Raw genomic sequence first — 13910 nt, 5'->3', positions numbered from 1 at the left:
GGTTTCACAACTCCATCTTTTCACCTCATACAGAAAAAAAATCTCTGAATTTCTCTCCTCGTTTTGTTTCTCTATTTTCTCTCCGTGAGGTTATTTATGTCTTAATTCACACTAAACTGATCAGGACGCAGCTAAAAAGCTGTAAAAAGCTGGTGTGTGTGTGATCGCAGATAGATGCACTGTGAAACAACACATCCGAGTTTGAGGACACACACACACACACACACACACACACACACACAGTATTCAGGGTGGGTCTCTCGACAGGGAAGTTACACTGACTCGGGTAACATCGACAGCAGGTCTCTCACAGAGCAGCTGAAAAAGGTGTAAACACAACACAGAGTGTACGTTCCTCTACACCTTCAGCGCTCAGGGGGTTTCTTTAAAAAAATATATGAAAATAAAATGTCTGATTAATACTTCAAAGTGTTGGTAAAGGGAGAGGATCCACAGGATGTAACCCAGAGAGTGGAATCATGGATGAGCATCAGTGAAGTCACCTACAGGTTTCTGAAGAGTCCCTCTGGGGCTCCAGACATGTCGCCATGTTGGCAGCATGAGGCCATCCAAGACCCCGTTCACACTGGGGGAATCAATCCGGCTAGAGCGGGATTCGGGCTGTATCTGGATATATCCGGATTGATTTCAATCCAGCTCTCGGAGGTGGATCTAGCCGGATTGGCTTACATCTGGCTCAGGTCTGAACGCAAATGTGGCTAGCGAATCATGCTAGTGACGTCATACTTCTGGTTCACATGGACAGTGTCCGGGTCGTGTACAAAAGCCGTATGTAAACAGCCGTCGAACGATGACAGGTTTGCGCCGAGTTTATTTTCCACAGGCCTACAAAGGCATTAACTATCTACTATTTACAAAGTCACCTAAGTAAATATGTTTATTACTGCTGTAAACTATGTTTTAATCCAATAAATTGGTCCTTCACTGTTCACTGTGCTGCATTTACCCACTGATGTCCTGACGACCTCTGATAACATGTGATTTCACTCGTCTGTTGTTATAAGTTAAATAATGCATTAATGAAATGTGTTTTACGGTGTTTAGCCGTGGTTAAAGATGCATAATGAGCCAGCTCTGTTGGACGTCACGAGCGCTTCTCTGCCTCCGAGATCGAGTGCAGCTGAGCGTCGCATGAAGAGAGAACAGAGCTGTTCAGACCTAAAAGGATGATGATCGCTTCTTACGGTGATAATTACACAAAAAAAAATGAGAACAGATTAGGTTCACTTAGGTAGACAATTGTTAAATTAAGCAAATATTAAAATATAATAACATCAGAGTAAATTGTGTCATTACTTTCTGAGGAGGTCTCCACAGTAAGCGGCACCCACAATCTGTTTTAATAACACGCAGAACAAACGACAGATCACTGCAGCAGAGGGTTTTTGTTGCTGCTGACCATGAAAAACACAAACAAGACATCATCACACAATCTGCACCAGTAACTGCAGGTGTCTGAGTGACACAAGCACACACCAGAGCTCTAGACCATAAACAAACCTTTATAATATCACCTCTAATGTTCTGTAGAGAAAACTGTGGAAGCTCCACTGGTGAGGTCAGGTGGCTGACACCATCAGCTGTTCTTCTCCTTCTCTTCCTTCAGCCCTTTCTCTGACATCATTCTGGTTCAAGTTCATCTTCATCAGTCCAGAGAATCTGACTCCAGAGCTGTTCAGCTGTTTCCTGTCTGACCTGTCCTCTCTGTTCTTGAGTGTGATCAGTGGTTTGCTCCTTGCTGTGAAGCCTCTGTATGACTGTAGACTCTGACAGGCCTGCCTCCCCCAGAGTGTTCCTGTCTGGATCTTCTTCATCATGGGCATAATCCTGCTGTCTTTAGGTGTCTTCTGTGGTCCTTGGTGGAGCTTGTCAGTTTCTTCCTTCCCTTAAAAGAAAACTTCATACTCTCAGACTGTTGTGTTGGTCACTTCCAGTGTTTCTGCCTCTCTCTGACAGTTTTTTTGTCCTAATGATGGCCTCCACCTGCACAGACAGTCTTCAGACCTCATGTTGAAAGTTCCAGTGAGCAATTACCATATGTGGTAGATCACACCTCCCACACTCTAGACTTACACATCCTCAAGTGTTTCATTTCGAGTTGAATGTGGCGGTGATACAGATTCCATCTTAAAGGATAAAAATAAGTTCCACTAGAATCAGCAGCATAGAAGTTTGTGTTGCAGCCCTTCAGATGAGACAGGCAGCACTCAGAGGTCAATGCAACCTCTTTTCCTTACACATATTCAGAGCGCTGCATGTCAAACTGCAGTGTGTGGGAGAAGCTCTGCAGTGGGAGGTCAGAGTTTCCATAGCTGTAATTCAGTCATTCCTCCTGTTGGGGTTATTGTGCTAATTACAGGGTGGACGTCCTCTACGCAAAGGGACGGATGAGCTTCTCCTCTTACTTTGCAGCTCCACAGGCCACTCCTAACTGACGTAAAGACTAAATAACACCTTTAATACAAGTAATCTCTATCATTAGAGGAAAAAGTCCTTTTATACTTTGCCAGAAAAGATTATACATGAAAAATCTATCTGCTCTTTACTACTGAGGTCATGACGGAGGATTGCAAGTACAAACGTGAAAAAAATGTTGCTCAGAATTGTAATCTGGTGCACTTAATGGTGCTCGGATGATTTGCAAAGGATTCTGGGCAAGACTACGACCACACTAAGACCACTCCGAGTGTTACAAACACAAACTGACTTTCCGTGAAGACAATGACAGTCAAAGTGAGACAGAAAAGTCTTAAAACTGGGAGGGAAGCAGCACGTTTGTTGGGCCTGTAAGCCTGCAGTGTCAAAGGTGCCACTGTGAGTATGTAACAGAACATATAATGGCACATTATGGCAGACCACTGACTGCACAAGATCAGCAGACTAAATACAGATGTGACACGCAGGTCGACAAGCTCCACAAATGCTTTAAATACTCAGTGCCCGAAAATGATGTGTTCAGGGGTTTGACGTGTAGAGAGTCTCATAATAAACCTGTCAGAGAAAGGCAGGACTGCCAGACATACCTGTGAGTGTGTGTGCGTGTGTGTGATTAGTAATTTAATGTGGCTTAGCGACTGACAGGATGTAATTTATGTCTTAAAACCCTAAATAAAGATGGAGGTGCTTGCCCAGCTGCCTTTACTCTTTCTGTGTGTCTCACACAAACACAAAAGTATAGACATCATCCTAATCCTAACTAATGAAAACTAAAGTCCAGAGAACGCTTTAAATAAACTGAAATATGTTTGGATGTTGACAATAGGGGTGCAATAAAGGAAAAACATAGAAAAGAAAAATTAGTTGCCGAAAAATTGAACTGTTGTGATGTGTATTATTTACGACAAAATTACACCTGAATATCATCCAAGTTTATTTGGTGTCTGTAGTGTCTTCATTACGTTTGGACTGGACTAAAAACACTGAAGCCCTCTACAAGAAGTTGTTCTGAGGAGGCTCCGGTCCTTTAACATCTGTCGGACTATGCTGAGGATGTTTTATGAGTCTGTGGTTGCCATTTTGTTTGCTGTTGTGTGCTGGGGCAGCAGACTGAAAGCAGCGGACACAAACAGACTCAATAAACGGATCAGAAGGGCCGGTGATGTTGTGGGAGTGGAGCTGGACTCCCTGACAGCAGGGTCAGACAGAAGGATGCTGCCTAAGCTGCAGGGGATCCTGGAGAACAGCTTCCATCCTCTCCACCACGTGCTGCTGAGGTGCAGGAGGACTTTCAGTGCCAGACTGATCCCTCCTAAATGCACCACTGAACGCCACAGGAGGTCCTTCCTTCCTGTGGCCATCAAACTGTACAACTCCTCCCTCTGAGAGCAGACAATCTAACACACTCTCTTGTAATTCTATCCATATTGGATTTATTTTAGACACGATTTTACTGCACACAGTTTATTATATATGTAGTATATATATGACTACCAGTTTTGACTTGACTTGAAATTAACTTTAATGTTTATTATTGATTAGAATTTTATTTTTATTCTTGCTATTTTACCTTGTTTTATATTTCTAACATGGAATGCAAACAATTTCTGATTCTGATTAACCAGCAGGTCAACCGGATCACTGATCATGTCTTATCCGCCTTTATTGGCCCTAAACACAACATGAACCCTTCAGGTTAGCAGCTGAAACGTGCTGGGTAAAAAGCCATGCAAGCAAGTTGTGTTGGTCTGTGGCGGATGGAGCAGTTCATCCCAAACCCCTCAACAGCAGAAAGAGTACACACACAGGCGTGTGTGGATTTGTCTTGCTTCAAATCCAATTATCCTCAATCACAGAGTACAGGACTCCTCTGACCAACACACACAGTGGACAGCCGGTGACGGCGTGAGTTTCATTTATGACAGTACAGATGAAGTGTGAAGAACAACTGTGGCCTTATTTTACCAAGAATCCGTCAGTTTTGTGTAACAATGCACAAAGGAATGGAAGGCTTTGATGAGATTCTGTGAGAAAACTACTTCAGTTAACAGCATCACGATCTTTCCGAGTCTCCACGGGATGACGACGAGACCTCATTTGTAGTCATATGAGGTAAAAAAAAATTAAATATGTTTAATGAGAGGCACAGATCCACACAGCTGTGTGATAATGAGTGCGTCTGCGCCGCTGAGAAGAACAGCTGAGAAGCAAAGTGCAGTTTTAATTTACAAACAACAACAAGAAGGAAGAGGAAGAAGAGGAGGAGGAGAGAGAGAGAGAGGAAGAGAAACAAAAAGAACAAACTGAGATGTCAGACTGAATCTTTTTGTTTTGTGGATGTGTGCGATTCTGAGCTGCAGGGGACAAAGTGGTTTGTCTTGAAGAACAGAGGCTAGAAGAAACACTACAGACACAAAGTATTGTGTTTTATTAAAGGGAAATAAGTCTGTTTTCTTTCTTTATGACTATTTCAAAGACTATATAATAACAATATATATATATAATAATATGTGTGTGTAATGGACATTTTCTATGACTAGATGTCTGGTCAGTGCAGCACGAAAAGGGTTAAATGTTGTACAGATACGTTGTAGTTAAGGCTAAATGGACATATTTTAGTAGATGTATTATTAACTGTCTGAGTCCAAAATGAGCAAATCATACTCATCGATCTATGACTGACAGCAGCAGGAAAATGAATGATAACTGACTAATAAAATATCTGACTCAGGCCTCTGACTCCCAGAGTGTTTAGGCAAAGAATCGCTCACAAAGAATCCAACTATGGCGAAGAACTCTGCACAACAGAACCCCACACTGCACACACAACAGGACGCACAAACAGTGAGCTCTAATGAGGCGCAGGAGTTAAACTGTGCAGTGTCTGTCTGTCCCCTGCATCATTAATACTGGAGTGACCCAGCGCTGCCTGCTGTCTGAATGCAGCTGCACATGATTTGCAGCAGCCCGAGGTTTGTGTCTGACTAATCAGATGAAGTTCTGCCCTGCAAACTCTGCTCGGATAGTTTCCAAGCCGCTGGAAAGCGCTTCCCCAGAAGCTGAATTAAATAGCCGGATGCCGGCTGAAAAAACACAACATGACAAATGCAAACAAGCAGCCGATGAATCATGTGGTCTGTCTTAATTCAGCGCTTAAGTGACATCAGACAGGTGTTAGTCTATTAAGTATTAAACACCACCATCTATCATTCCAGCAGGAACTCCTAATACTGCTGCACCTATCAGAGATAAATCTGCGTGCGTCAGCAGGTTTATAGCTGCTCTGAATTTATGACCAGGATAACAAATCAACATATCCACAGCAGAGGCCCAAAAAAAAAGCAGCCTCGTCACCACGATTGAGTCTTTGACTTGGTGTGCTAGCTGCTGCTGATCATTCAGGAGAGGTTTTGTGCATATTGTGACACCATGCTAGACTAATTCAAAGTGTCTGTTTTTAGGTACAAAGGTGTAAATCCTGACACTGCAGTCTACTACATCTGCAGCTGATGACCGTTTTCAATATTAATTCATTCTCCATGATTAACCAATCAGTGTATTGTGACATTCTTTGGAAAAAACAGTAGAAAAAGTCCTGAAAATGTTCCTGTTTCCAGACCAACAGTTCAAACCTCCATTTATCAGACTTAGACTCCCTCAGGGAAGTTAGGTTAAAGTTATTGACTCATTGTTGCAGCTTTAGAGCAGATAATCAGGGATTAGATGATAACTTTCTGAGTCAAAGAAACTGTCTTCACTGCTTTGTGTGTTTCTTTCTTACCTTCAGCTGTTGGGCGAACTCCACGTGGTTGTCATAGACGAGGATATTGGCAATAAGGTTCTCTCTCTCCGTGGAGAAGGAGGTCGGCCCCTCGGTGACATTCGGCTCAACCATGACTTTCAGCAGCGTGTGAGGACACCTGGTCCCGTCCCACACCTGAAAAAATAAACACACAAAAACATGAAGTTTGACTGATGACATAGTGGGATGCCAAAGTCTTAGGACACCGCTAGTTTTGTTGTTTTAGCAAAGTTGTAATGACAGTATATAATCATATGTGTTCTCCTGTACTCTGTATGACTGATCTCCCTCTTGTGCAAGATAATACATTTTTAAAAAGACAACTCTTCTTGTGAAACGTTATTCATGTCATCAATCATACATCAAAATGGAGAAACTTCCATAACACAGTATTTAAAAAAAATAGCTTATTTAGGTGGCTGGGTGCTAAAAAATAGTTTTATTTAGCTGTTATAAGGAAATTTGAAGAATCAGGAGAGATGAAGCAAAAAAAGGATTTTAAAATCAAGAATTCTTTTAAAATCTGATGAGACATTTCTCAGAGGTTCTTTTATGAGACTGGACCTGGACCTGGCTTAGCATCTGACAGCTTCATCAAGCTGGCCCTCCTACAGTCTGCTGAGGCTTGATTAGGAAATGATCTTGGTGGATGGTTAGCAGCCAATTTTCATAAGAGAAACAGGGAGAAAAGTCAAAGATAAGCAAAAGCCCAAATGTTTGTTTCCAGTTGGTGACAATATGTGAGAAGAACAGCTGGAGAGAGATGCTTGCAGCCTTCAGTGAAAACACAGTGGAGGGTCTGCCCTGGTTTAGAGCTGCATTTCTGCCATTGTTTGGTCCTAACTGATGGGGTCTCCAATGCTAAAAAGGACCAACAGGTTCCTTCTAGAAAGCAACAATCCTAGATACTCCTCTAATGCAACGGCTGATAAAAAAGACTCCACAGAGTCCAGACTTGAAAAGCATGAGAACACCAGGACAGACAAAGAACTAAAAGACGAAGGAGAGGTCACATTAAACACTGACTTTTGCCTGTAGAAGACATTTTGTTCAGTGAACTCAGTTTTTTTGTAAGTGTACATATTTCTTCTATTTTCTCTTTGTATCTTAATACACAAAATATAGTAAATGACATGAAAGACATCCAAACTGAAAACAAAAAAATGAATGATGAACACGCAGAAAGATGGACACTGCAGTGTTTTTTAAGGATTTCAGTGGAAACGTGTGCTACGTGTTTTATGTGCAATGAAACAGTCCCTGTCCTGAAGGAATGCCATCTTCAAGTGCCATTATTGGACGTAACATGGAGCACAGCATGAGAGCAGTAACGTATGTTTCAGCTCTAACCTTGTGATGGCTTTTGGTTAGTGAGTGAAAGAACAACAGTACAAATACAAAACCTCAGTAAAGATGGCTCCTAAGTGCATTGATTTGATGGCTTTGAGGCAGAGTACAATATAAATATCCATTTCTGGTTGTATGTGTTGTTACGCAACAACAGACTGGGAGCAGCTTTAGAAATTGGAGAGAGAGCAGACTGGCAGCAGACCAGCAGCCGCTGCCAAACCCTGTTCAAATTTATCTGTTCTATCAGGCACTCTGGCAGGAACCCAGCCATCACTTAATGCCTTATTTCAGCCCTGAAAGAGGAGGCGGCAGGTAGAACTGCTCAGAGGCAGAGGCAACCGCCTGCTGAGATTTACAGCACAGGAGGAGAAACAGATGCAGAACACCCCAACATAAACTGAATTAAGGCTTCAAATGAAAGACTGATGAACATTAACACACACAAAACAGGTACGCTGGAACAGTGTGCAAACTGAAGGTCAGTCCAGCTCTATCATTTATCATCATCAGTGCATGATGTGGATCCATTCAAATGAAATCTTTTGTCAGAGTGAATGAAAAAAACAAACTTAGAAGCACAGATTCACTTCATGAAAGTTTCAAGATGTCTGACTCAGTGTGTGTGTGTGTTCACACATGGCAGGTTTGATACAATTATAATGATCTCTGCTGCCGCTCTGCTGTAATATTGCTCTGTAAATATTTAAACTGTATAGCTATGTATCTGTACTAAATGCCAAGACAAATACCTTGCATGGGAAACATATAGAACAATAAAACTCTTTACAATCCAGGGAACTGCTGCCTGCCAAGCCTGTTTTATGTCTATTTTGTAACCTTGTGTCTACTTTCTATTACAAACATTTTATGATAGCGCTGTGGCCTCACAGCAAGAAGGTTCCTGGTTCTGTCTGGGGCCTTTCTGTGTGGAGTTTGCATGTTCTCCCTGTGCCTGCGTGGGTTCTCTCCGGGTACTCTGGCTTCCTCCCACATTCTGAAGACATGCTTAGGTTAATTGATCATTCTAAATTGCCCGTAGGTGTGCGTGTTTTCTGTCTCTGTGTTGCCCTGCGATGGACTGGTGACCCGTCCAAGCTGTACCCCGCCTCTCACCCAAAGCTAGCTGGGATAGCTCCAGCCCCCCCTGACCCTGCACCCCACGGGATAACTGTTTATCTAAAACGGGGCGGGCTTTATGTGATGACACGCTGCTGCCAGATTTTCAGGTTTTACGGCAAAACAGACAGCAGCCATTCACAGGTGAATGTCTCAGGCTAACCTATGCAAACTCCTGCTGCTGAGATGCAGTTGAAAGCTCTAGAAAAAACACAGGCATCTTACCCTCAGCAGGGTGCAGGTGGTGTCTATGGGGGCTTTGGCCAGCAGCTGGCAGGTCAGGTTGAAGTAAGCTCTGGGCTGAACTGCAGAGAGAGGGATGGCGGAGGGCGTTGAGGGGATGACAGCCTGGCTGGCGGTCCAGGATCGCAGCTCCTCCACAGTCTGCTGGTCCTCCTGGCTGAAGCTGAACTTGTGGCTGGACGCCCTCGGCTCCACAGCGCCACCCACTGCCCCGTCAAATGTTACCACAGAGAAACCGAAGGTATTGACCAGTGAGACGGAGTTGTTGAACACCTGAACCTGTGTGGATGATGTGGGATTATTATCTCTTATCATCACAGACCAATATATCTCTGTTAAAATACACTGCCAACATGGTTGGGACCTTGACTCTGTGCATGCGGACTATGTCTCCAACTTGAAAGATTTTGGGATGGTCCTCCAGCTTCTCACAGAAGATGGTGCAGCCAATCATCTTATTGGACTTATCTGTGATCTTCAGGATGGAGCAGTAGTCTGCAGAATGAAAAACACACACATGTCTAGGAATATCCATGCATGATGAATATTGTTTGAGTGTCAATGAGCACAAGAGTGACAACATTTTAGAGATCAGAGCGGGAACACAAGCATATGTGTGTATGCACTCCAGTAATCTGGACACATCTCTGTGAATCAGAGAGGATGAGATCTGTGATTTCTGATCAGATGGATTTTTTTAATATCTCTGTGTAGAGATATGCCTGAAGGTCCACAAAGATTATGACGGTTTCCAGCTGAGATGCTGCCTTTTATTATTGCTCCCAAATCTACACACACACTCATCTTGTGCTGCATAGCCTCAGGGCGTCTCTTTACAATTTGCATTGCTCTTCTTTTGTAATCCCGATGCTGTCATCAGAGCTCTAACCTCGAGTCAAACAGCTTCTTTTCCACTTCATGATGAATTCAGCCGCAGTGTGTTAACAGGGAAATGAAGTAAATGACAAAACTCTGTTCCCCAGCCTCGCTGGATTAGATTTGTACAGCTCCTGGTGTGATGATGATGAGTACTGAATCATTTAAAGCTGGATGAGCAGCCTGTTCAAATTCAGGCCTTCATTATTAAACCATCAACACATAAACTGAAAATATGTTTTGCCATGCGGCTGTTTTGCACCTCTCTCAACACCTCTCTGAGTGTTACAGCAGTAATCATTTCCATACACACCACGCTGCTGCAGCTTATGCTCTCACTCTGCTTCATCAAAAGTTTTCTGTTTGTCTGTCAGCTCATTTCTGCCTCCGATAAGTCAATGTTTCTGACCCTGTTTACCAGAAAAACAGCCGGAAGCCATGTTTTAGCATTTCAACGTCTCTGTCCGTGGTGACAATGTTCCAGGTATGTCTGCAAAGCTCAGCGACTGCAGCCTTCAGCTGGAAATGATAGCATACTAACACCACATTCAACTAAACTCACAGCCTCAGGCTGCTGGCCTGTGTGAGCAGGCTGACGTTAGCTTATAGCTCACAGCCCTGCAGTGTCACAGAGAAAATAGCATGGCTCTTCTTTATCTGACTTCCAGACTGACCTGTGCCACGGCTTTTGAACGGCTGTTTGAAGAACACCACCACGCCATACACGTTGACGACAGATCCCGCCTTCAGGTCGTCCAGGTGGGCATACGTGTATTTGGGTGTTTTGGCTGCTCTGGAATCCTGACCGGGAAATAGAACAGAACAGAAGCCATGGATGGACGGTGTCAAGAGACATCTCACCATCTGCTGATGTCATCAGAATGAAGGTACATGCTGAACAGGTACTACTGTATTCTACAGGTATTCTACTGTATTGGTATTATATGTATTATATGTTAACAGTGAGGCTAAAACAATGAATCCATCATGAGTTATATGACTCTTTGATCGCTGCATTTAACCAAACAAATGTTGGCTCTGATAAACGTTGTGAGCTTCACAGCAGCTTTAAAGTTTCCTCCATGTATTTAATCGTTTCCCAAAAGATCTCTTATCCTGAGAGAAGCTCATAAAAGGGAAACTAGAGAGAAAAGTCTGTCCGAAAATCTCTTTGTGTGAATACCTCACTGTTGTTCTGTTTCTATTACTGGCACAAGACTCACTTTGTAAATATTATGATAGACTATAAAAAAGGCTTTGTTTTCACTGAGGGACTAAAGGACTGTTTCAATCCTAGGGAGCCTTTAACATCTGGGAAGGCCCAACCTGCTGTTAGCATTGCTTCCCATGTTAAACTTTTTATACCTGTTAAAAGAAGAACCTGTGTAGACGTAGTTAGGCCTTTTTAATCAAGCAGAAACAAAACAAAGAACAGTAAAAAGAAATGGAGATGAAATCTGCTACCAAAGGTACCAAAACAGGATCCAGTGTGAACAATCATACAGCTGGAGAATAATCATTTTGATTATCCCCTCTATGAAAATGTCTGTTTTTTCTCCACATTCTGTTTAATAGAGCAACACATTTACAAACCACACTAGGAAACTGACATTATTTTACCTTGTATACAGAAAAAAAATTATTTCTCAAAACCAAATAACAAAAATGATGAGTCCCCCTGATGCTAACAGTCAGATGTGTATCGTTTTTTGCGTGACAGTCTGAGTCTCATATTCTGAGTAATCCTAGTCCATTCTTCTTTAGTCTCACATGCTCTTCCAAAATTGATGGTCTTCTCATGGCATGGACCCTGGTCTTTAGTACACGATCCATGACCAAGACCCATGTTTGCTGCTGACTGCTTTTAGTTTAGATTTCTAGTTCCAGGCACACTGAAGCATCCCCACAGCATTATACCGCCACCACTGTGTTTGACCGTTATATAGCTCCCCTCCTTTCTTTTTCTGAATAAAGGTAACATGTCTGTGACCAAAAAGCTCCCACGTCCTGACTTCTGGAAAGTTCAAAGCACTTTATACATATGTTGGCCTCCACCTTTGTAATCCTATTTTCCTCAAGATGCTTGTTATACTGTGTGTGCTGCAACATCCTAATCCTCACTTTAAAGTTTAAATCAAACGCTTACAGGGTCAAAAATAGACTACATAGTACCATAGCATTGCATTACAGTGAACTGCACTATGGCTAAACAAAGAGGACAGCTCTTAAAGGTAAAACTACTGAGCCTGATAGTTTTTCATAGGTAAGATAGGCTTTCTCAAGGGTATTTCTTTGGCTGTGCTTCACATGTGTTCAGGAAAATATAGCTCGTCTGAATTGGAAGCCATCATCAGTTGTAATAATGTTGCTGTGTGTTGTGGTGATGCTACAGCTGACCACAGGTAGGAGACTGTATTTGTTTCTATCAGAAAATCAGATCATACTGTGCCATTTGTTATTTTCAGCTCTATGCCTTTGTTACAAAAAAAGACTGAAAGAGCGAGAGAGAGAGAAAAAAAAACAGCTTGTGAGATCCAAAGCTTTAGGACAGTTGTATCAAACGCAGCCAGACACAGTCAGACACAGAGGTCTGTTTCCTGCTGGGGCAACTCTAGGACAGCCAGCAGATGATGCAAAGCATCCTGACAGATACAAGACCTCCACAACACACTGCAGCAGCCTCTTCAGCTGAGCAGGCCCTGACTCTGACCTCAGTGGAGAGTGCGGAGCTCCTTTTGCTGGCCGGCAGGGATCTGGGGGCAGGAGGCGGCGGCGGCGGCGGACGGGACACCTGATGGATGACAGGAGACAGAGATGCGGTTTCACTGCTTTTAGTTTTTTTTTTATCTGAGTCCAGCAGACACTGAACAGGAGACTATCAAACCACTCACTCTGAGATCAGTGATTTCATTTAGTTAAAGATTCCAAGACAATTTTACATCTTCATCAACTTGTGAAAAAAAGTCTTTAAAAAGTCTGTAAGTTCTTGGCCACAGAGAGTGCGTGAGTGACACAAAGCACACCTGCCATTCATTGTGGGGAATATAAATAAGAATGTGCTAATAAATTTCTCTTAGGAAGTCACATCAGTGGGCTCTGCACTCAGAAACATCTGTGCCGGTGACGACAACAAATGGAAAGAAGCTTCTACAGGAAGGTGAGCTGTTAGTCAGGATGGTGCAGAGCGCCACAGAGCAGCCCACACAGATGGCGCAGAGTTTGATTTAACACGTACAATAATAAGAGATATAAATAACGAGCATGAAAAGTTTATGAAGCGAGTTATGCGACTGTATCAATCCAAGCTGTGGAGATTTACCTCACATCTTTGACAGTCCCATTAGAGTGGAAATAAAAGAGAAAATCAGCTCCAACATTAACAAACCACTGGTATCTTAGATATCCTTGTAGCACCCTGGTGTGATTTGGAGTTTTATGAACACAGTGGACAGTGGTGGGTTGTGGACATGGGCTTTGGCCTGACACTGTAGATATATCAACATAATGTGCTCTGCTGTCTTCAGACAGCTGCAGGGACTTAATGACCTGACTAACTGTTACTGTTACTGTACAATCCCTGCTAATTTATGGGTCAGCCCATCAGCATTTCCTTCAGGGAGTGGAGTTTCAGCCATGTTCTGCTACTGCTGTGCACGTGTTTCAGAATATTTAGAAACTACACTTACTGTGTTGGTGTTTGGCATTTGAATGTGTCTTGTTCAGTGGTGGAATGTAACTAAGTATTTGTACTTCGTTACTGTACTTAAGTAAATTTTTATGTATTTATACTTTAAAATAACAGTGCATACTTTATACTTTTACTCCATTACATGTTGCAGTTCCATTACATTTCTACAGTGTCTGTAGTTCCTTGTTCCATGTGATGAACACAGTGCTGGACTGATGTGAGGTCAGACTCTGCATGGAGGTTGTGTCAAGCTGCCAGCTGTGTTTCTATAATGAGCCTCAGTCATGATGCCGGTGCTCTGGCTCAGTGAGCTAACTAGTTAGCTGCTGTCTGCTAACACAGGTCCATCCATGAATGTCTGATTAACATGAATCATAA

At 42.8% G+C, this 13910-nt stretch overlaps 1 protein-coding gene across 1 annotated transcript in view; it reads right to left on the bottom strand.

Annotated features, from left to right (window-relative positions):
• pot1 (protection of telomeres 1 homolog) overlaps positions 1 to 13910 on the bottom strand; it is a 46683-nt gene that overhangs the window by 13687 nt on the left and 19086 nt on the right. Inside the window, exons 6-10 of the mRNA XM_028431946.1 lie at positions 12555 to 12635; positions 10519 to 10645; positions 9333 to 9463; positions 8951 to 9247; positions 6239 to 6394 (exon numbers count right to left, since the gene is read on the bottom strand). Coding sequence (XP_028287747.1) covers positions 6239 to 6394; positions 8951 to 9247; positions 9333 to 9463; positions 10519 to 10645; positions 12555 to 12635 — 792 coding nt within the window. The remainder of the gene's footprint in view (positions 1 to 6238; positions 6395 to 8950; positions 9248 to 9332; positions 9464 to 10518; positions 10646 to 12554; positions 12636 to 13910) is intronic.

The sequence above is a fragment of the Parambassis ranga genome, chromosome 19 (genome assembly GCF_900634625.1).
Source record: "Parambassis ranga chromosome 19, fParRan2.1, whole genome shotgun sequence".
Classification (NCBI taxonomy): Eukaryota; Metazoa; Chordata; class Actinopteri; family Ambassidae; genus Parambassis; species Parambassis ranga.
The sequence above is the reverse complement of the archived record's forward strand: the minus strand, read 5'-3'. Positions and strand labels throughout refer to the sequence as shown.